Here is a 24,162-nt window from a genome sequence, read left to right as displayed (position 1 = left end):
TTAAAAATTGATAAGACCATTATTTGGCTGATGGTACGCCATGGGTTATTATTTCGAGAGGTTCAATTGTGTTCAGACTCAAATTTTCAGTTATAAATTAGAAATATATCGTTTATTGTTTTTAAGTTGCTTAAGATATTTCACTGAAACTGTGGTAAATACATTTTATTCTTTTTATCTTTTTTTTCCACAATAACTTAAATTTCTTCTGCACAAAAGTCAGTTACGTGGTCAGGTTCGGATTATCCTGACTACTTTGTAGTATTGTAAAAAATACAAGGTATAGAAAAACTTGCTGTTTAAAACATGGATTGAATGTTCATAATATGATATACCATTCATGCCAAACATAAAAAATTAGGTCATTGATAAGACTATTTTTTTCTACATTCCCGTTGTTCCAAAATACACACCGTCATTTTCGTAGCCACACTTATTAAGTAATATTTTAAACAAAAAGAGGTCAAACCTCCTGTAAATCCTTTTTTAACTATAAGCAACTTTGAAAATTAGACTGCGTAAATATGACGTATAATGTTTATCGCAAGCCATAATAATTTATTATATTAATGTATAAAGGTTCAAGTTAGATTGCGTCAAAGATCGAGCGTCATTTTCGTTACGGTTGCGACTTGGTGAGTATTGGGTAAATAAATATAATGTTTTACTGCTGCTGCGTGTCATTTGCAGTAAGTTATTCAATATTGATTCATTTGCTTCAACCTATAGGATATTACTGCAGAGCCGCGAAAGTAAGAACTTTTCAATTTCGTGGTCATCATTTTCGTGGTCCTATGGCCACGAACTGATTAAAGACCACGAAAAGATGATTTTCCCTACAGTAAAAAAATAGCAGAACACTTTTTGTAGAATTTTGCTTTTTACAGTGTAACCGTTTATGCGTATATGATTTAATTGATTTAAATGAATAATGGTTGACCGTCAACAACATTTGCTCCAGGTGTGGTTAGGAATTATGACCAGTGCGACGCCAATTTTGTTAACTGGCGAGAGGTTCAGAATTATTTTGCCCTGAATGTACGTGTGAAATGTATATATCTAATATTAAAAAAAAACTTCGTCATTTAGAGGAGCATTTGTGTGTTGTTTCGTTGTAACATAATTTCGTTCGGGTCTACCGTAGACCTACACGGGGGGAAGGTATTGAAAGCTGTTTTGGTTTGTGAGTTGAAGTTATTAATCTTACTTTAATTAAATAATTTCTAGATAGTATTTAAAAGGTTACAAAAATGACAATTTGTAGTCGTCATTTTCGTGGTCAAGTTTTAATTATTTTTTTTATATAGATATCGATTGTCTATTTCTGTTGATACCTGATTAATTAAATAATGCTTATTCTTTTTCTCATTATGATCGGATTTTCATTCAAATAGTACAATTATAAGATTTTAAAATAAACAAAATGTTCTTTTTCGTGGTCTCGGTGCTCATTTTCGTTACCGTTAAAATTGGATTTTTGCTTTTTTTAACCAAAATAAACTTTATCGATCTCTTATAATATAAAGCATCTTATCGGTACATATCTTATGTTAAAATAAAACAGACCACATCAAAATGTGTGTTTATATTTCTGTAACATTTATCTTACACCTCAAATAATTACCCACCTGTATTTACCTTTGTGCAAGGCCCACCCGGATTGCTACCACCATCTTGCTCGCTAATCCTGCCGTGAAGCAGCAGCGCTTGCACTGTTGTGTTTCGGCGTGGAGAGTAAGACAGCCGGTGAAAATACTGGCACTTGAGGTATCCCATCTTTTAGGCCTCTAGGTTGGCAACGCACCTGCAATACCCCTGGTGTTGCACGTGTCTATGTGCGGTGGTGATCTCTTACCATCAGGAGACCCACTTGCTCGTTTGCCATCCATTTGAATAAAAAGTAAATAATTAAGACTGTATTTTGTTTAATGTAGAATTTTTGGACAATTAGGTACCGACGAGGTTTGAATCATGTTTTTTTTTAACATACAAACACACATACTTTTGCATTTATAATATTAGTATGGATTATCAAAAAAAACTTAGCCCATAATAGTTTTCCTTCTAAGTTTGATATATGTAGGTACTTATAACATATTAAATTATTATTTAAAATAGGTATAGTATAATTTATTATTAGTTTCCTGTTTAAAACTATTTACTACCATCATAAATTTATTCTTATTTTTCAAATCATCATCATCAGACCTACGCGTCTGTTTCAGACGAATGTTGGCGTGTTTAGTTTAGATTTTAGAGGGGGGGACGCTCGATTTTAATGATAATTTGCACTTTATAGTTGAATATTTTGCAAACACATCACTGAATCGAAAAATCGTTTTAGCAACCCCCTAATGGTTTCAAAAGGCCTATCCAACGATACCCCACACTACAAGGTTGGATGAGAAAAAAAAATACCCCCACTACGTCTATGGGAGGTACTTAAAAAAAAAATTGTACATTTTGTCGCATAGTTTACATAATATATTCGTGCAAAATACAGCTTCTAGCATTGATAGACCCTGAGCAAAGCCGCGGACGGACAGACAGACGACAGGAAGTATAACGGCAAAAATGCCAAAATGGCAAAAACGGAACCCTAAAATTGCCGGAAAATTGCATAATTCCCGCGGGACACCGATAAACTAGTTTCTCAAGACGGGAGTCACGGGCAAAAGCCTATAATAGTTGTCTATAACATTAAGGGGATCCCATGGCCCAATGACCTTCGCTCTGAATTCCTAAGTTTTCTGATGTTTTTTGTAGCTTATTATATTAACAACAACGGCTTTAAGCAATATAGTATCCTACATTTACTTCAAAGTCCATTGTCTTCGAGATACTTGGCGTCAAAGTTGAACAGTTTTAGGCCATAAAACTTGGCCATTACTTTTGTGTTAATTAGTTTCAAATGAAAACCCTCGACCAGTTTTCAGAGACGTCAAAGACGAACCAAATATGTAGATTTCGTATATGTTAGATCTTTCACGTCAACAGAGATACGAAATACGAGATACAGAATACGAAAAAAACCAGTTTGCCGAGACAGAATCAGTGTACCTTCAGTGAATTATTTTAATAACCTAACTGACAAACAGTTGGAAATCCCCGACTTTGTCACTTTAAAGTTCATTACTCAAAAATGCCTCAACCGATTTTGATGAAACATGTCTAAGAACCATCGCTAAGAAACCTTATTTCAAATAAAAAAAAACGCATTCAAATCGGTCTTACCGTTTAAGAGCTACGGGTGCCACAGACAGACACACACACAGACATACAGACACACACAGCGGTCAAACTTATAACACCCCTCTTTTTACGTCGGGGTTAAAAAACAGACTATATAAGTACTTTGAAGACAAATTAGACAAGTGAACAATGATATGCACACATCAGCTATAAGCTGCCTGTGCATTATAAATAATAATAATAATAAATACCTTTATACCTTTTTGTCTGTCCCTGACTAAAAACCTGCCTGACTCAAAGGTTGACTGGTAGAGATCCTTAAAGGGATAAGTTCGCCTTTGTACATATATTTCATTGTTTGTCAAAACAATTCGTTTATTCATAACCCGCGGGACTATGCTGATTTCCCGCAAAATTAGCCTAAGTTAATTTAGTATAAGTACCTACCTAGTAATATTTTTTTTATCTATGCATCGTCGGTGTCGGGGGACCGCTAAGGTTAATCCTACTTTAAAAAATACAACATAATATGTACTTTAGTTTCCTGTTAACCTTAGCGGTCCCCCGACACCGACGACGCTTAGATAAAAATAATATTTCTAGGTACTTGTACTAAATTAACTTAAGCTAATTTTGGGAAATCAGCATATTCCCGCGGGATAGGGATAACGAATTCTTCGCAGATGAAGTCGCGGGCAACAGCATAATTAACAGGTAGTGCATAATTATTTTTTACGTTTAATTGTTATTTTCGTCGCGGCGTTTTATTCGTGTGTCGGGGGTTTTTTAATTTTTAAATTTTGTACAATAAAGAGTTACATACATACAATACCAGCCTAGAGCTGAGAAAAGCCAATCCTTCGAAATAATAACAATAAAAAGTGTTAAATTGCCTATTCTGATATATAAGCATTAAATGAATATTAAAATCCCACTAGTTAATATTATAATTATAAATGCGAAAAGTTGTAAGTCTATTTTTGTTACCTTTAATACCTTTTTCATCACACTTGCTCGTAAACAGTGTCGTAACATGCAGGCTACCTTGGTTGCAACCCCCAAATAAAACCTCGACCTTAATGTGCTTGTCATGAAGCCCGTGGTCGGTAAATGAGTCATTGCGCGTACACATTTTCTTGTCATGAAGCCCAAGGTCGGTTAATGAGGCAGGGCCCGTACTGATGGTGCTGCGCGCGCTGCTGCAGGACTACATGGACCACCACATGCACACGCACGTTGCGGCGCATGCCGAGGGAGGTAGAGGGCGACGTAGCCAAGATCACAGCCTAAGGTATCGCCAATATTGGGACAATTATATTTTTTTCTTTGCAAATATAAAATTTTACATGCAAATGTGATGAAAAACATTGTATGTCGCACGGGCGGTACTAGAATAACGAACATCGACTCATTAAAGCCCTCAGTCTTCGACTTCGGGCTTCTAATAAGACTCTCGTTCGTAATTCCTTATTTACCGCCTTAAGACACAATGTACTATTTCATACACTTAGTTTGAGTCCCGAGAAAGGACATAGGATATTTTTAACACCCGGAAAATTGCTTAAATTACATTGTTCGCGCGGTTAGCGATAAGCGAATTCTACGCAAACGGAGTCGCGGACAACAGCTAGTGAGTAATAAAACTCATAATATAAATCTAACTCGTTAAATTAATATTAAGCCCATTAACGAGCAAGGTCAATTTTTATTGCGGAATTTGTATGCTAAACAGGGTATCAAAACACAACGGTATACGTTTAGGTAATTAATCCATACTAATCCATACTTTATACTTTATAATATTATAAATGCGAAAGTAACTCTGTCTGTCTGTCTGTCTGTCTGTCTGTTACGCTTTCACGCCTAAACCGCTGAACCGATTTTGATGAAATTTGGTACAGAGATAGAATAGACCTTGGGAAAGAACATAGGCTATCTTTTATCGCGAAAAAGAGGCTTTAAGGGGTTGAAATAGGGGATGAAAGTTTATATGGTGGAAGTTCGTCGCTGTCGAAGATAAAACCATGAAACTTGGCATTTAGGCAATAAATTCATACTAATATTATACTTAAATGCGAAAGTACTCTGTCTGTCTGACTGTCTGTTACGCTTTCACGCCTAAACCGCTGAACCGATTTTGATGAATTTGGTACAGAGATAGAATCTTGGGAAAGAACATAGGCTATCTTTTATCGCGAAAAAGAGGCATTAAGGGGTTGAAATAGGGGATGAAAGTTTATATGGTGGAAGTTCGTCGCTGTCGAAGATAAAACCATGAAACTTGGCATTTAGGCAGTTAATAAGAAATGTCGATATTTGGTTGAGCTTTTTTGAAATTTCGACCTGTGAGGGGATGAAAGTTTATATGGAAGGTCGTCATTATCGAAGATAAATCTATGAATCTTTATTAAACTTGCCATTTCGGCACGTGATAAGAGATAAATAGATATTTGTTCGCGCGTTTTTTTAAATTCATCCTGTGAGGGGGTGAAATAGGGGATGAAAGTTTATATGGAAGATCATCATTGTCGAAGATAAATCGATGGTTCTTTATGAAACTTGGCATTTGGGCACGTGATAAGAGATAGGTACATAGATATTTGTTCGGACCGGACCGGATCGGGGCGTAGGCAGGGAGGCAACGGAGTGGAGCGGAGGCAACGAATGGAGCGGAGACAATGCAGGCTACAGCGGAGGCAGTGAAGTAGAGCGGAGGCAGCGGAGTGGAGCTGACGCTGCTGAGCGGAGCGGAGGCTGGCGGAGCGAAGGCTGGCGGAGCGGAGGCTGGCGGAGCAGAGCGGAGGCAGTGGAGCGGAGCGGAGACAACGGAGCGGAGGCAGCGGAGCGGAGGCAGTGGAGCAGAGCGTAGCGGACGCTGCTTAGCGGAGCGGAGGCTGTGGAGCTGATTGATGGTGATGGTGATGAGTGGTGCTGATTATGATGATTGGTGATGATGATGGTGATTGTGGTGATGATGATTGATGATGATGATGAATAGGTAACAAAAATTTTTTTTTTAAAAATGCCATCATTTGAAAACATTAACTGCGAGGGGATGTTAGCAGAGGGGATGATGCAGTGATAGCAGAGCCTTTTAAGCTCATAAGAAAAATGTACGCAATGTGAGATCATCATGAAAAAATATGATTTCCGATTTTTCTTATTTATTGTGCTATAAGAGCTACCTTTATGCAAAATTCCAAGTCTCTAGGACAGCCGGCAGTGCGCTATATTTTTCTGTTAAGGCGATTTGTATGAAAACACCTTTTTAATGACTGTAGCTTTTGATTGCCTTGACTTAGAAGTTTGATTTTTTCACAGCTTTCGGGACTATTGACCTGAGTTTAGGGTTTTCATTTCAACTTGATACCGATACTCCGCTAAAGGGTCCGCATAAAGGGTCTTGACAGACAGACGGACGGAGGACAGCAAAGTGATCCTATAAGAGTTCAATGTTTCCTCTTGAAGAACGGAACCCTAAAAACATTTGTTCCGGCGCTTTTCAAATACGACCTATTACTTGAAAATATGGGGATGAAAATTCTTACGGAATTCCAAACAATTTACTAATAAGTATATTTAACGGAACGGAACTATGTGTAGCTAAAATGCCGTCTTAATTATAATCATATCCTCCTAACTTACAATAAAGGACGTACCTAAGGTGTCAAGAGTTCACTATGAAGAATTAGTCCTTTTGTGCTGGCAGGGTAGAATACACGTCGTTTTGCTAAAATGTGGCTACCCGCAAAATATTTATGTTTTACTAAAGAACATGGATGGATGGAAGAACAAAAATGGTTATTTTCAGTAAACCGTAGAAGTTTTTTATGTGCTATTATTGGCAGAATGTATCCTAAATAAATTAAATACTTCCCAAAGTTACTATTCCACGCGGACGAAGTCGCGGCAAAAGCTAGTAGGTAATAAAACAACAACGGGGGGGGGGCTACTACGAATTCAAAATTGAAGTTCGTATCGCATACCTCTCACTCTCGGGGCCAAAGCTCGAGCCAAAGGAAGCTTTCCAAAAGGGTGTACATATTTTGAACATGATTACCGTGAGACTCACTCATATTAAATATAATAATGATAAAAATATAATAATATGACAGTTAAAATTAAGTTCTACCAATTGTATTCAAATATACATGACATGTATGGTTGTTGTTAAATTTAAGTGATGACGGCAATCTATGCTAAAAAAAAAACATATCTTGTAAATTCAAGGGTTAATTCCTTTCTAGACTAATTTTCACATGCCTGATGGCCGAACATATTACAGATCGCTAATAATACTGTACCTACCTTATGTATATGTACCATAATATGTTCTGTGAATAAATATTCATTCATTCATTCATTCATATTGACCCGGATAACTCACGTCTTAAATCGAGTTTAGCTCGTCATGTTTCGGGCTAATCTGGTCTTCGGAGCAACGCGACTCAGCGGCTGCTGCAACACGCGCATACATACATACATATACATGTACATATGTAGTTGGAGAACTCCCGACTCTGTCACTTCAAAGTCAGGAGTTCAAAATTAAACATGTTCAAGAACCATCGCTAGAAAACCTGCTTTCAAATAAAAAATACCGCATTCAAATCGGTTCACCAGTTTAAAAGCTACGGTGCCACAGACAGACACAGAGACACACATAGCGGTCAAACTTATAACACCCCTCTTTTGCGTCGGGGGTTAACAACTAGAGATGAAACGGATATCCGGCCAGTATCCGGTACCGGGGTTCGAGGATACCGGATGGTAAAAAACTTAAAGTTATAAATTAAAAAACTGGTATCGTTTTATGAATTTATCATTGTTGACATCAGTTTATTATTCTAAGGGGCTGTTTGAGCACCCATTGATTAATTTTAACTGACGGATAATGTGATACCGTCTCGCGTCTATTCAAACAAAACAAACAGAAACGACATCATATTCATCCGTGAAACAGCCCCTAAGTTAATTAATTATACTTTACAAGTTGTGCAACCTATACGGTGTCATGCGTATGTTCGAATTAGCTGAATTTAATTGTACGTAAAACTAGGCCGAACATCCGGCCGCCGGATATCCGGCTATCCGGCCAACGGTCCCGCCGAATACCGGTATCCGGTATCTGGCCAAACCACTATCCGTTTCATCTTTATTAAAAACTCGTGCCAAACGACAATAATAAAGACTGGTTATTTTGTACTTACAGTTGGATGCTGTCTGGTTTATCTGCAAATTGTTTTTGTTGGAACTTATTTGTACAATACTCGTAGATGACTTATAGAGTCTTTACTGACACCCGCGCTTTCCCACTTCTATATGCGTAATAAACTTTTAAACTTCAACCTCGCTCGACCCGATTTGAACTTTTAAATAACTAAATTCTTATCGAAAACTAATTCGGCTCAGCAGGGCTACTACGAAACTCGAAGTTCGTGTCGTGCGGTCCCTCTCGCTCTCGTATTAAATAGTATAAGTGTCAGAGGGACCGCACGACACAAACTTCGAGTTTCTAGTTTCGTAGTAGCCCTGCTGCGCCGGGCATATTAGGCCTATGGCGATCCGGAGTTGCCAGCTTCGAAAATAATTACCCAACCCGAAAATAAACTCGCATTCAAATTTATGTCCTGTTGTGTTGTGATGCTCTCTGTCTCTCTATAGCTTGTGACGAGACACAAAACAAGCCGTCGCAACACACTGCATCAAATAAATGCGAACGGAACCATATAAAATGTATGAAATCAATACCGTTCTGCAGGGCTACTACGAAACTCGAAACTTGAAGTTCGTGTCGTGCGGTACCTCACGCTCTCGTATTAAATGTTTTAGTGTCAGAGGGACCACACGATACGAACTTCACTGATGCGTCACGCCCACAGATTACCACCACGAGACCACAGATACATCATATACAATGTAAATGCGGCTTTAAGTTGTCCTTCTTCACATATGGCGTTTCATATGGCATTTTCACTGATATTTTGTATAGGTAAGTAGTCCCCCGAATGCGGGCCCTATGGTACATATGTGGGCCCCATCGACCAATGTAACTGAGCCATATTATAATACAACTCCCTGTCCACTGGAGAGATGTGGAGATTTTATGCAATTCTATTGGTGGATTTTTATCTCCCTCACCGTTACGCTGCAGTGGACAGCAGGCATAATGATTGACTGTCATTCGGTCGGTGCAATGGAAAACCGTCCACTCGAATTGACCATTTTGAATTTGGACCAAAATGAATATCAACCAACGGGATTTTTTTCAAGATGTAATTGTGCTGAAAAATATTTGCAACCAAATTTATTTTTGTTGTTAACTAATTAAACCCAAATGGAATATTGTCCATTATAAATTAGGAGCAAAAGCAATAAGTGAATGTTGTCTAAATCAAGTTTTAACTTAATATGTAGGCCCAAAACAAATGGTTTCGGGTAGAACATATTTACAATTCGTCATATTTTTGAGTGTACGTAAATACAAGGGGGTCGTTTTTTTTTGGCATACATCAAAATTTGACAATTTTACCATAGGACAGGTTCCACTTTCGACGATATTCAGGATGGTCAATTTTCCTTGTTGATGTATTTCAAATTGTAATTATTCTGCTTTGACGTATAATTTCGAGTTGTCCATTTTGCATTTGCACCAAATGACAGTAAATTGCCTTAATTAGTCCTAAGGGAAAATAGAATAAAAATATTTTTTTCTTTCTTATTCTGTTTACTCCGGCTATCAATATTTAGTTATTTATAAACTTAGTTAGGTTAAATAGGAAAAGTATTTCGAATCAAACTTATAACTTAAATAGAATCCTTAACTTTCTCTTTCTCTTTGCTCTTCTTTTGTTTCTTCTTCTTTTTCTTATTAGGATCTCTCTGTTTATTAACATCGTTGTATTTCAATAGTCTCTTATACATTTTAAGTAGCATTTTAGCATCTTTTTTCATCTCCCTTGTAACTAAATTCTCAGCACATTCTGCATCTCCTTCTTTTTCTGTGGCGTCTCCTTTTTCATTGTCATTTTCTACTTCTTTCACTGGATCCACATACCTAGTAGAACCTTGTAGAGTTTCGTATTGCTCTATAGAACCATCTTCAACGCTAGCAACTTGTTCTTCAGGTTTTCTTTCTTTTTCATTTTGTTTCTCTTTCTCAATCCTTTCTGCGTTTTTAGCTTCTTCTAATTTCTTCTTTAGTTCTATATTTTTCTTTCTTATAGCGTTCAAAATGTTTGACGTCGTTAGAACTCTTCTTACTTTTGTGCTGCCTAAATACCTGTCTTTCCACGACACGTTTTCTACATCGCAAGTTTCGTTCAAGTTTGTTGATATTGTTTCATTAGTTATAACTGCTTGCTCTCTGTCTATTTCAATTTCATCCATTCTGGCTGAGAATGCTTCTATTTCTTCAGCTGTTGGTTCTTTAGACAATACTGAAACACCTTCTACTTCATAACATGATGAATCATCGGAAATCTCCAGAATTTCGTAAACATCATCATCATCATCATCAATTGTCATTTGAACTATATTCGGACCTGCATCAACTTTATTATCTTTATAAAAATTTTCGTCATCACTTTCATGAAAACCCAACTTCTTTTTCTCTTTTTTCGACTTTTTATCTTTCTTATTTTTTTTCTTTTTCTTGCCTTCGTCGTCAGATATGCACACTATTTCTTGTTGCACATCTGAAGCTTCAACCTCCGAACTTTCCCTATCCGATATTTCTCCATCTGATTTTACTTTCTCATCAGCCATAGTTTCTTCGTTTCTTTCCTTACTTGATTCCACTATTTGATCGCATTTCGCATCAACAATATCTGGTTTATCATCAACTTTCGAGGGTTCCTCATTTGTTACTTTCTCAGTTTCACTTGGTTCTTTAACTTCATCAACTATTACAGGTAAGTCATTCATTTCTACTGTGTCATTATTATCATTAGAAATAAAACCTCGTATTTCTGTATCTTTATTTGTTTCTTCTGCTTCCGTACCTTTTTTGTTTTCACAGACTAATTCACTGTCTGCTCTTTCAGTATTTTCATTTTTATTGGTACTCGTATCACCATCGACTTTTTCTTCCTGTTGTTTAACTTTTTCCTGATGATCATCATCAGAACTAGAATCACTAGAAGTAACGTTGTCCAAATTTTTTGCATCTAGATCTTCAAGGAGATCCATCTTTTCTGAATCTGACAACTGTAGCGTGATCTCATCTTGATCGCTGCCTTCTTTATGTATTATTTTCTTCTTTTTTTTCTTGCTCTTCTTTACTTTAGTCTTAGCTTCAGCAGTACCAGCTGGATCATTGTTTTCTTTAGCAACAGTTTTGCTCCTATTATCAGTATTACTAGATACAATTGGTACAGCAGCCGTTTCTGCTTGTTTATCTTCTTCATTATTAGTCGTATTGTTTTCTTTAGCAACACTTTCAGGTGGTTTTTGTCTTTTGAGTCTTATTTTTCGCGTCGGTTTCGACTGAGGTACGGTTATGACAAGATTATTTATTTTTTTAGTGACCGTTTGTGGGTCCGTGTTCTTGCTCACCGTGACTTCATTTGAATTCATCGTCGATGTACCTGGAAAAAAAATGTGATATATGACGATATGATTCTCTCTTTCTCTCTCTGCTCTTTCGGGACACTGTGTATAACGTAGCTAATCCCGAACCTTCACATATACTTGAAAATTGTTGAGCAAAAATTAGCTGTGGTGGTTCTGGTTGTCCATGATAGAACCAGATCCCAGTTGAGTCAGAGAGTTTTTAGGGTTCCGTACCTCAAAAGGAAAAAACGGAACCCTTATAGGATCACTTTAATGTCCGTCCGTCCGTCCGTCTGTCAAGACCCTTTTTCTCAGGTGGATGTATCAAGCTGAAATTTATATCAAATACTAAGGTCTACTGTCCCTTGGAGCTGTGAAAAAATCGAACTTTTAAAGCAAAAGATACAGCCGTTTATGCTGCAAATTTTCGTCACTCGCAAGGGAATCAAAACCTAGTGTACTTCCCGTGAACGCAGAATCTTGAAATTTGGTACAAAGCAACGTCTTATAGCACAGATAAAGGAAAAGTTGCGAAAAGCATAAATTTTTAATTACATCACATAATAAAAATATTTGTACGGAACCCTCGGTGCGCATGCGCAAGTCCGACTCGCACTTGGCCGGTTTTTTGATATAATACCAACGAGCGGACCCGGCAGACGTTGTCCCACCCGAAAAAACACTACATTAAGGGGCTGTTTCACCATCCATTGATTAGTGTTAAGTGACAGTTAGATGTGATGCCGTCTCTATTTGTTTTGTTCGAATAGACGGAGACGGCATCACATTTAACCGTCACTTAACACTAATCAATGGATGGTGAAACAGCCCCTAAAATTATGATTATGATAACATATGTACAAACAATAGCGCCATCTAGCGGGTCCAATTGCGTTACCAAACCATCAACCAACGTTGTTTTGCCATTTGCCATAGTCTCATTGAAACATCGATCGCGGCGAAATGCGTCTAGGGTAAAACACTACACGAAAAATGAGATGCCACAAATTAATTATACTAATGTAATGACACCTCTCTCTTCCTCTCTCTTCTATAGAAGCCGTGGTGGCCTAGAAGCCGTGGTGGCCTAGAAGCCGTGGTGGCCTAGTAGAAGCCATGGTGGCCTAGTGGTTTGACCTATCGCCTCTCAAACAGCGTCGCACCTCTGAGTTTTTCGAAATACATGTGCGGAATTACATTTGAAATTTACCACGAGCTTTGCGGTGAAAGAAAACATCGTGAGGAAACCTGCACAAACCTGCGAAGCAATTCAATGGTGCGTGTGAAGTTCCCAATCCGCACTGGGCCCGCGTGGGAACTATGGCCCAAGCCCTCTTGTTCTGTGAGGAGGCCTGTGCCCAGCAGTGGGACGTATATAGGCTGGGATGATGATGATGAATGACACCTTATTTATTAAAATCGGACGAGTAGCTTTGATGCTACGGTGGAACATACGTAAATACAAACATACATAGACTGCTAAAATCATTACTCTTCCTTTGGCCTTGCCGTAGTCAAATTCAAATTCAAATTCAAATGATTTATTCAGTAAATAGGCCGCAATGAGCACTTTTACACGTCATTTTTTTAAACTACCAGCGCTTTCGGAAAGACCATCATTGCCAAGAAGAATGCGCCGCAAGAATTGGCAGAAAGTCATTTTTTCATAAAAATATAATTACAAATATAAATATAATACAATTAAGGGAAAAAAAATACAAAAAATAATAATAAAAGAAATACAGGGATGTATGGGGTCCCTTAGTTACAATACTAAACACTAACTATATCTAAAACTTTATCTACGTTCAGTGGAAGTGTAGAATGCTTCCATCGTCATAAATTTTAAAATAATAATAACAATAATTTAGTTCTGAAGTATACATTTCAGGTCAATTAACCATTAAGCTTTTGGATTTGTATAATAATAATATGAAGCCCTAGTCCTAGAATATAAATTTATGTTATGTTAGGTTATGTTGCTATGCCCTTGCAGGGTGTCACATGTGTACTACTTAATTATATTATATTTCCACCTTTAAATTGTAATGTGACTTGCAATAAACGATTCTGATTCTGATTCTGATTTCGAAGGCAAGTTCACGTCTGCCGCCCCCAAAGTTAGCTCACACGCACGCACGTTAGTCGAGTAAAAATCTACGCGACAAATTGCATCAAGTACAAGATTCTATTGAAATTTTGTTAGAGGTGAAGTGCTTGCACTGTTGTGTTTCGGCGTGGAGAGTAGGACAGCCGGTGAAATTACTGGCACGTGAGGTATCCCATCTTAGGCCTCTAGGTTGGCAAGGCATCTGCAATACAACCATTGTTGCAGATGTTTACGGGTGGTGGTGATCTCTTACCATCCGGAGACCCACTTGCTCGTTTGCCATCCAGTCGAATATTAATAATAAAAAAATAAAAATGCGATTTGCTGAATTACTACAAGGAATTATTGCTTTTGAGATAAAGAACTAACAAATGTTAGATCAAGGATGCTGCCGAGACATTATACTGTTCCTTTTTCAGTACTGTGGCTTAGTAAAAACATCCTCATTTACCTATCTGCTGGTCAAGTTTAGCACGGTCCGGCTTCTCCTCGTCGCTGCTGATCTCTACCACTTCCGCCGGCTCCTCTTTAATCTCCACCTCGTTGTCAGATGAAGGTGCCTCCACAGCCGGCTCCGCCTGCACCCCTGTAAAAAAAGGTTTTTTTTTTGTTTCTATCTCAAGGTCTCTACACTATAAAGGGTTAATGCTTACTAGCAGGTTCCTGGTGCAGCTGCGCCCGGATGGCGCGAGCGCGGGCCTGCAGCTCCAACAGCTCCAACACAGTGAGCCCCGCGCGGGCCGCCCGTGAGTCTCCGGCGTCCTTCTGTTTGTCTTCAGACTCCGAGCCCTTGGACTTCCTGCGGCGCTTCTTCTTAGCGTGCCGGTGTTTCTGATGTGAAAAATACATTCAGATATAGTGTATAGTGCAGGGCTATCCTTTGCACTGTGCGTTGCCACGCCCTGGAGCGTTGTATCGTCATTACAAAGATTTATTAACTAACCTTTTTCTTTTTACTGCCCTGGCTCAGGATTTCCTCGTCAGATGATATGCTGTCCAGGGAGATTGTCTCGAGGTGCTCCAGAGACTGGCTGGAGGACTCTGTGTCGGACGGTGGCTCCGCACCATCCAATATAGCACAGAGACGCTTTGAACTTATGCCTAGCAACTAAAATTTGTATAAAATTTACAATTGATTCATTATCAGTGGTTTGTAAGCAGTACGGGCTTTATTGGTGACCGGGGCGACTGCCTGAGGCGCCAGGTACTAACCATTTGATCTAAAGGAAAACTAGACTCGGTTTGTTATCTTTTATAGACTTCTTTGTAGGAGTATGAGTTTTCTATGTGTACCAAACACGAGCTGTCATTTTGTCGCTTGTCGTATCTAAAAGGGCGCTCAAGGCATGACTCAAAGACCGGCCCAGCTGGGTTACTACGAAATTCGAAAATCGAAGTTTGTATAATACCGTCCCGCCGACACTAATATTATTTAATCCGAGAGTGAGACGGACGGTATGATACGAACTTCGATTTTCAAATTTCGTAATAGCCCTGTTGTTTATGATGATGATGATGAATTCCTGTAGTCCCTCAGCAGGGACATAGGGCTCGCAGTAGGGACTTCCATGCGTCGCGGTCCTGTGCTGTGGCTTCTAGGTGTTTATAGTAGTCAGAAAAAAGACAACACACAATAGTTATTCCGGAGGTGTTAAGTATTTTTAGTTAGGAAATAAGGCTTGTATAGGTAGTCATTCACGATGACGCGTGCCGTGGCTCTTATTACAATGTCATTAATGGCTAAGTTTGGCAAAACCACACGTCTTCTGGATGGCACTAGGTATAACTTGATTTTTGCGCTGCTGCCGTAAAAGCAAATGCGGCGTTGTCAACTTTGTTACGACAAAAATGATATTACTATACTCAAACCAAAACGTACTTCTTCCAAGCATAGTTCCTGTAAATCATCAGTGGGCAACCGTCTTACACACTCAGGAGCGAAGGATTTTATTTCTTTAGACTTTAAAACTGAAAAAACTTGGTGCATCAGTTCGACTCTGTCGTGAATAAAAACGCCCAAATCATGTTCCCTCTGACACTCTGTTCTTCGACGATGAACTCGCTAAATTCTCCTCTTTTATCTTATGCTTTTTTATTCGCCTCATTTTTTAATAATTTAGAAAAAAATATTCTCATACAAATTACAATATCCTAAATAGTCTTTCGAGATAAGTTTGTTATTCGAATAAATTAAAAAGTAATGACGGATGACAGCTGAGCGAGTTGTTTGTTACGGTGCGGTCTAGGATTTTACGGCTTTTTCATTTTGCCGACTTAATGGGCATGCTAGCTAACGTCAGCTTGACTGCTATTGATTGATGATGCGTTCAGAGTTAAAGGCGTAGTGTGGTTATGTAAAAAATAATGATGTACAGCTTATTTTTTTTTTTATGAGTTTCACTCTTGCTGGTTTAGCAGACACGACACCAAGACATTTTGACTTTAAATAAAATTATTGCGTCAAAGTCACAACAGGATTTGAAAATTGTTTGTGTCTCATGATTTTAAAAATAATGATGTGAATTTTCTAGTTAAAGAGCACCCTGGTTGCATCTTCACTTCAATAATAATTTGAGAATGTGCCGTGCCAATGCTATAGCTAGCTGATCAAAAAAAAACTGTTCTCTTAGATATGTTTTAAAATCTCCGGAATTTACTTGTTACAATCCTTTATTTAACTTCAGTCGTATACTTATTTATTTTTTTGTTTTTTAGCAACTCATACGTAAGTTTATTTATTCACAACATGATACAATAACACGATAGGAAACAAAATTAATAAAAACTACATAACTACATGTTACATTTATAATAATATAATGTTGTAGCCTGGATTTATTACCAATACAAACAAGTGAACGCATCCTAAATTAGGATTTAGCAAAAAATAAATAGGTACTCTATTGAGAATGGGTGTTTCTACGCTCTTTGAAAATGAAGATTATTTAATTGTAAACAAGCCCTTTGATATGTACATCAACTCTGAGGACGAAAATGAGAAGGTATGTGTTGTAATTATGCTTTGATAATATTAATTAAAGCTACTAAAACCGAATGTTTAAGGTTATGTTGTGACACGTAGTGTTGTGAAATAACAATGAAACAAAAGTATCGATATCGGGTTTGGCTTCCTGGTCGATAATCAGAGGGCTACTACGAAACCCGAAGCTCGAAGTTCGTATCGTACCGTCCCTCTCCCTCTCGTATTAAATAGTATAAGTGTCAGAGGGACCGCACCACACGAACTTCGAGTTTCGTAGTAGCCCTGCAGTACAACTAACCAATCAATCAATCAACCCTTAAATTTGGAACGCTGACGAGATTACTAAAATGGTTGCGATAGATGGCGCCACACGCGACTAAGATGTTTATTATTATTATACTAAGGGGCTGTTTTACCATCCATTGATTAGCGTTAACCGACGGTTAAATGTGATGCCGTCTCTATTTGTTGTTTTGTTCGAATAGACGGCGGTGACGGCGTCACCTTTAACCATCAGTTAACACTAATCAATGGATAGTGAAACAGCTCCTTAATATAAAGATGATTCTTAAGATATTTAACGTGGCCAGATACAATGTTGAGAAAGTAAGCAGTCGAAATATGACCTGCAGCCTGTAGCGCATAGCATTACCAAATTATAATAAAGTTACCCAATATTAATCATGTTGTATTGTATACCTAATATGTATTTAACTATTTTATACAGAATTCAGTCACGTACAATATAGCAAAGCACGACTCTCACCATTCCTCATCGACGCACCCTTTGCATTTCGTCCATCGTCTCGATTACGCCACCAGCGGTGTGCTCTGTATAGCGAAGAATAAGTCTTCTTCTGCTGCCGCGGGAAAGCTGTTTGAAAAGAGAGATACCAAAAAGTACTACCTAGCTGTCGTGAGACAACACGTCCAGTACGAAATATGTGACATCGACTTTCCGGTTGGTAAGTACATCGTCGTGAAATTCAAAATTTCAGGGTCATTGACTTTATTCGGTTCGGTTCCGATTCTGAAAAGTCGAAATTGCTGATTAACCCTTTGACCATTATTTTTTTAAAGCAATGAATCGAGAACTTTAACGATACGCACAGCATGAATGATTTTTTTTATGATTTTTGAGAAAGAGAAATGTATATATTATTGCAGGGTTTCCGAATTATGAGACGGCAATATGTTTGCCGCTATCAGCCAAGGGCATTAAGTGACGAGACCGTCATGTCAGTTTGCCGGGGGAACTACGGGTGGCACGACGTATCTAAAATAAATAAATTAAAAACCAATAGATGATAAGAAATAATTAAAACCTTTATTTAACTTAAAAACTGAATATATTATATTATAGATTGCACGCACGAACAATCAACACTTTTTTCGAGTTTTTTACTTCCGTTGTCATTTCTAACTAACACGGCTAATTCAGCAATAAAGTAAAAGGCAAATTGAGAAGTATTGAATTAAGCTATTACTCCATATATAAATCAATAACAATTGTAGCCTAACCCACCCTTTCCTTTAATAAACACCAGACACTTAACGGATAGTGGCAAATATATTGCCGTCTTCATTTTTAAAATTATCAAATAACAGATTTTTTTTCTTTTAAACTTTATATCGCCAATCTTGTCTCTGAAAGTAGAGAATTGTGACTATCGGATAAATCCAGCAAACAAAATTTTATTTACAAACATTTTTGTTCATTGACAACATTTCAATTTTTTTGCCTGGTTTTTTTTATGCTCAATAAATAGTAGTTTGAAAACTAGGAGACCCATATTTTTCTTTTCGTGAAATTCGTATTCCAAGTTAGTCAAAAATAATTTTTGAAATCTCGAAAAATTCAAAAACGCTTGTAAGGCTGAATCTACACATTGTCATTGCCTGGGCCATGAAAAAAAAACAAGCTACGGGTTGTCATTTTGACGTTGTTTTTGAATTTTGATTGACGTTTGTTTGGTTGGTTTGAGTAATGGTTTGTGGCTGTGATTTGATTGTTGGTTTTTATTGTATTTTAATTTTTCGCATTTTTCTGGACTGAATTGGAAATAATTGACAATAAAAATGAATAAATGAGTTCGTAAGTTAGATCCCCTCGTTACTTGCTTCGTTCCACCTGCAAAAATACAGTTATAAAGAATCGTAAAAAACATTTTTTCCACGTGCCGAGGTCTTCGAGAGTACAATGGTGTGCTGCTGTAAATAAAACAACGTACCAAAAACTGGTAGTCTTTACATTTGCGAAGATCATTTGAATGTAAGTAAGTATCTACTTATCTACAATATAACCTATGTATTTTAATCGTAGAACAAGATTGTTTCTAGAGATGGGCCGGATCCTGGCTGGGTAATGGGTAACGAGTACCCGGCATATTTTTTGCCGAATCTGCCGGTAACTGGCAAAATTACCCGGCATTAAAATACCTTCCATATCCACCGCTCGGAAGGGCGAAGCTGTGTGGGGTGAGGCAGAGAGTGACACTCTCAGTGTGATTTGTTTTTACATCACAATCTGTCGAATTTAAAGTTTGATTATTGATTCACAACATTAAAAATTTTAAAAATTAGTACTTAAATATCTCAATGACTAGTTACTATAATAATGATTAATAAATGAGAAAGTCGTGGCCTAGTGGTTTGACCATCGCCTCTCAAGCAGAGGGTTGTGGGTTCAAACCCCGGCTCGCACCTCTGAGTTTTTCGAAATTCATGTGCGGAGTTACATTTGAAATTTACCATGAGCTTTGCGGTGAAGGAAAACATCGTATGGAAACCTGCACAAACCTACGAAGCAATTCAATGGTGTGTGTGAAGTTCCCAATCCGCACTGGGCCCGCGTGGGAACTATGGCCCAAGCCCTCTCATTCTGAGGGGAGGCCTGTGCCCTGCAGTGGGATGTATATAGGCTGGGATGATGAAACAACTTGATCTAATACTAAAATCTGTTAAAATTATAAGTTGATTTAAATAAAAGCGCAATAACCATTTTCCTATGAAAACAGTTGGTTTCTTTTTTTTATTATTACATGTTATCCGGCATCATTATCGGTATCTGGCCAGATCCTGAAAAAGTGCCGAAACTGCCGGGTACCGATCCTAGCCGGGTACCCGGTGCATCTCTTTGTTTCCTTGATTTGCCTGTTTTTTGACGATTACTAATGAATTGTTCTCATTTTATTCTAGCTGGAAGAAGCATTACTAAACTACCAAGATTGGATGGACCAAAAAACCAATAGACCCCGACTGAATCCCCAAGTCCCAATTATTAATGAACATAAATAAAGACCACGTCTTCTGCCATCAACACCACATCGACAGTTAATGTAGATCCTCGTCTTCTGCCATCAACATCCACATCAACAGTTAATGTAGATCCTGTTACCAAATGTGCAAGAAAAAGGTGTGCTGTGCATTCCTGGCTGTTCTCATAAATCTATCCAAGTAAAACCCACTATGGTCAATCGCTTGGTTGGTGCAAGGATTTTCAGAAAAAGGAAACTTTTACATTCATTTGAAGAAGAGTCATCAGAGGGACATGATCCATCGACAGTTGGAAGTACAACAGAATTTTCTGAAATGAAAGTTCTAGTAACTTACCAATACAAAAAAGTTTAGCTGGCAGGTCTTTTATGTTAAGTTTAATAGAAAAAAAACCATTTTCATATATTGGTGTTCCTAAACAATATTATTGGATTATTCAATATATTGCAAAAGAATTAAAGATACCTTCTTTACATATTATAATAACATTTTATAAGTTAAAAAATAATGAAAACATTCGCCAAAATAAAAGACCTTTTGAAATTTCATTAACTACATTGTGGAGAATATTTAACAAATCAAAATCAAAATCAAAATCAAAATCATTTATTCAGTAAATAGGCCGCAATGGGCACTTTTACACGTCATTTTTTAAAACTACCAGCGCTTTCGGAAAGACCATCATTGCCAAGAAGAATGCGCCGCAAGAAACTTGGCAGAAAGTCATTTTTTCAACATAAAATAATTACAAATAAATACTTAAAAACTACAGTATACAATGAAATAAAAGGAAATACAAAATAATAATAATAATAATACAGGGATGTATGGGGTCCCTTAGTTACAAAACTAAACTCTAACTATAATCTACGTTCAGTGGAAGTGTAGACTGCTTCCACCGTCATAAATTAAAAATAATAATAATTATAATAATAATAATTTAATTCTGAAATTTACATTTCAGGTCAAGTAACCATTAAACTTTGGATTCCCGAAGGCAAGCTCACGTCTGCCGCCCAAAGTTAGCTCACACGAACTCATGTCATGCTCTGAAAGCAGAGCGGTACCGAGTGCATGGTATTGGCTTCCGTTCCCATAAGCTCTATGGGATCGTCTTGGAGCTTCGACGTCGCGGGCCTGTGACTAGAAATTAAACTAAAATATACACGTTTAAAATCCATAAGCTTAACAATATACAGCCTTAAATATAGCAAGGGGATGTATAAAGTCCCTGAGTTAATAATAAAATTACTAATATAGCAAGGGGATGTAGAAAGTCCCTGAGTTAACAATAAATAAAATTCCTAATCTAAATAAATTCAGAGATGTATATAGTCTCTGAATGTCAAAGTAAACTAATTTAATTAACCAAATTATACAAATCTTCAGAGGTGTAAAAAGCTCCAATGGTCAAAAACTTAAAATAATTATTATATTATATCTTTGAAAGCACTGAGTTTATTTTTTAGACAAGTAATATATTGGCCACAGCCCTGAACATTAAGAGGAACCTTCCCTACTGCTTTTACTACAAGCAAAGAGTATGCAAATGTTCAGGCAATAATAGATTGCTTCGAGATAGAAATAGAAAAGCCTAAAAAACCTGTAGACCAGGCCCTTACATGGTCCCAATACAAGAATTGTAATACCATAAAGTATTTGATAAGTGCTACCCCAGATGGTTTTATAAATTTTGTGTCCGAAGGTTATGGAGGACGTATTAGTGACATGTATTTAGTGAACAAAGTGGGATATTTAGAGATAATACCAGCTAATGCTAACTATACTAGCAGACAGGGGTTTCAAGCATTTAGAATCACATTTAGTTAAGAAATCTGTAAAAGTCTGCGCCCGCCTAGTGTACTCAAGGCACAAAAATGACAAAAGCAGAGGTGATTGATAGTACAATTTTAGCTAGTTTACGCATACATATAGAAAGGGTTATCAGGAGGGTAAGACTTATTAAAATGTTGAAGCCACATGCTGTTGTAAATAATAAATTATTAAACATACTAGATGATATGCAGTGGTAGTTGCTTGTGGACTTATAAATTTACAGTCGCCTGTCATAAGGAAGTATTAGGCATTGGAAGGCCAATTTAGGCCAAAATCACAGTGAATAATTATTAATTTTGGTTTTTATTTATCAAAGTGTACTATATTCAAGAAAACTGTATGTTATATTTGTATAATTTTTGATAACTGTGTGTTACTATAAATGGTATAACTAATAAAGAGACACAATATGATTCATTGACTTTTTTTATCATAATGTACAATATCTAACATTTTCCTAAAAATAAATTTCTCCCAAAACATTTCACCTTCTTTCACTAACTTTTCTGCAAACAATCTGTCATAGTACACCCAGTGTTCATGGTAGGATTTATTTCTTTTCGAAGTCTGGATCAGCTATACATAATAAAGCTTTTTTCATGTTCATCGCCAACATTTGCAGCTGTATTTGGGCATTACATTTAGCCGATATCACACTATCTTTAACATAGCTTTCCATAGTTTTATTACTACTAGGGCATTTGATTTCTACGGTGAAGCCATGTTCTACACATAATCCATCTGGTGATGCCCCTACAAAAGGTGTGATTAATTTAAATCCACATTGAATTATTTCAATATTCATTTTTTTCATTATTTCATTCACCACTTCTTTTTCCAAACGTTTTCCTCTTTTGATAGCCTTTGTTTCAGGAATCTTATAACCTCCAAGAATGGATTTAACTAATGCTCCATCAGTGCTGCACTTTGTGCATTCATAAATCTTTGATGCAGTAACTCGCCCCTGCCTTAAAATATGCCACAGCTGACTGTGAGCTTGGCTGCGTGTTTGGTTTTCAATTTCATCAATTACCTCTTTAGTTAATTTATTTTCGACAAAGATTTTCAATTTTGTGTAATCTGTTAACTCATCTTGGGATGAACTAGTTGTATAGTAATCCAGTAAAAGCTTGAAAACTCTGAAACTATCCAATATACTATATAACTATCCAAAGAATCTTGCATATTTCTTTTCCGACATTCTTGTAAAAATGCAGCTTTTTTAAGAGAATTAGGAAGATTGGTTGTTGCTGGCAAACGTTTTCCCATTTCTTTGGCTAAAATACATTTATCTTGAGTCACTGCCGCCGAGAGTTTTGGCTGGATCCAATAGCAGCGCACAGATGTGACTGAAGGCTCTTCAGTCCGCTTAATAAGCCACATGATAAAACAAATTGAATGTTTGCATCCACCCTGACTTGCAGCACAATCTTCACATTTCACATCCAATATTGTTTCTTCTGCCTCGTTAATGCTTGCGACAACTGAGTACATTTTAGTACGAACTCGGTGCTCAGGAGTTACTCTGCCCTTGATAAAGCACACAGCATTCTCTCGTTTCACTTCCACATAGCCTACAGAAGTTTCGACGTAAGCATCCCTTGATGACAATAAAACCTTAGCTCCCCGGATCTCGGCAACGTTAAAGGAGTCGTTTTCACGCATGTATTGCAACAACATCATATAGTCCACCTTGGGAAGGTTGCGGCTGTCTGCCATGGCATAACCGTCCGAAACTTTCATGGCAAATCAATTTATTAAATATAACAATGCTTTTTCAATACAAAACGAACAACCTCGGCCACACCTCGGCTAACAACACAACACTGCAGGGCTACTACGAAACTCGAAGTTCGTGTCGTGTGGTCGTCCTCTAACACTTACACTATTTAATACGAGAGCGAGAGGGACCGCACGACACGAACTTCGAGGTCCGAGTTTCGTAGTAGCCCTACTGATATTTGAATGACACCGATATTTTTGACATTGACACCTTTTTGACATTTGGCATTTTTATTCATAATAATTAGATGGGCAAGGTAAATACTATGACAATGCCTCACTTTGGATTTTTTGAAGATTTTTGTGAATATTTCGTTAAATAAGTAATAAAAAAAAATAAAAAATATGGAATGGAATACTTAAACATAAAGCTCTAAATGGTTGTCGGTACTTTAGTAATTATTTAAAATTGAAATGTTGTGAATTCTAA

General features: G+C 37.3%; 3 protein-coding genes across 3 annotated transcripts in view; 2 read left to right on the top strand and 1 right to left on the bottom strand.

Annotated features, from left to right (window-relative positions):
• The window catches only part of LOC141429691 (semaphorin-2A-like), a 526,100-nt gene that overhangs the window by 288,008 nt on the left and 213,930 nt on the right, over positions 1 to 24,162 (top strand). The window lies entirely within an intron of this gene.
• LOC141429415 (uncharacterized) lies at positions 9,885 to 16,056 on the bottom strand. The gene is given in 6 exon segments (XM_074089719.1): positions 9,885 to 11,780; positions 14,307 to 14,441; positions 14,509 to 14,686; positions 14,799 to 14,963; positions 15,735 to 15,884; positions 15,886 to 16,056. Coding segments are annotated over 6 exon segments (2,484 nt in total). The 5' UTR covers positions 15,961 to 16,056; the 3' UTR covers positions 9,885 to 9,999.
• LOC141429856 (RNA pseudouridylate synthase domain-containing protein 1-like) lies at positions 16,693 to 18,290 on the top strand. The gene is made up of 3 exons (XM_074090415.1): positions 16,693 to 16,857; positions 17,566 to 17,803; positions 18,280 to 18,290. The coding sequence occupies exons 1-3, from the start codon at positions 16,765 to 16,767 to the stop codon at positions 18,288 to 18,290; spliced, it is 342 nt and encodes a 113-aa protein (XP_073946516.1). The 5' UTR covers positions 16,693 to 16,764.

Source organism: Choristoneura fumiferana, chromosome 7 (assembly GCF_025370935.1).
Source record: "Choristoneura fumiferana chromosome 7, NRCan_CFum_1, whole genome shotgun sequence".
NCBI lineage: Eukaryota > Metazoa > Arthropoda > Insecta > Lepidoptera > Tortricidae > Choristoneura > Choristoneura fumiferana.
The sequence above is the reverse complement of the archived record's forward strand: the minus strand, read 5'-3'. Positions and strand labels throughout refer to the sequence as shown.

Coding starts and splice junctions, on each gene's coding strand:
- LOC141429856 (XM_074090415.1), top strand. CDS start 16,765: ATGGGTGTTTCTACGCTCTTTGAAAATGAAGATTATTTAATTGTAAAC. Junction 16,858..17,565: donor CTGAGGACGAAAATGAGAAG/GTATGTGTTGTA, acceptor TATTTTATACAG/AATTCAGTCACGTACAATAT.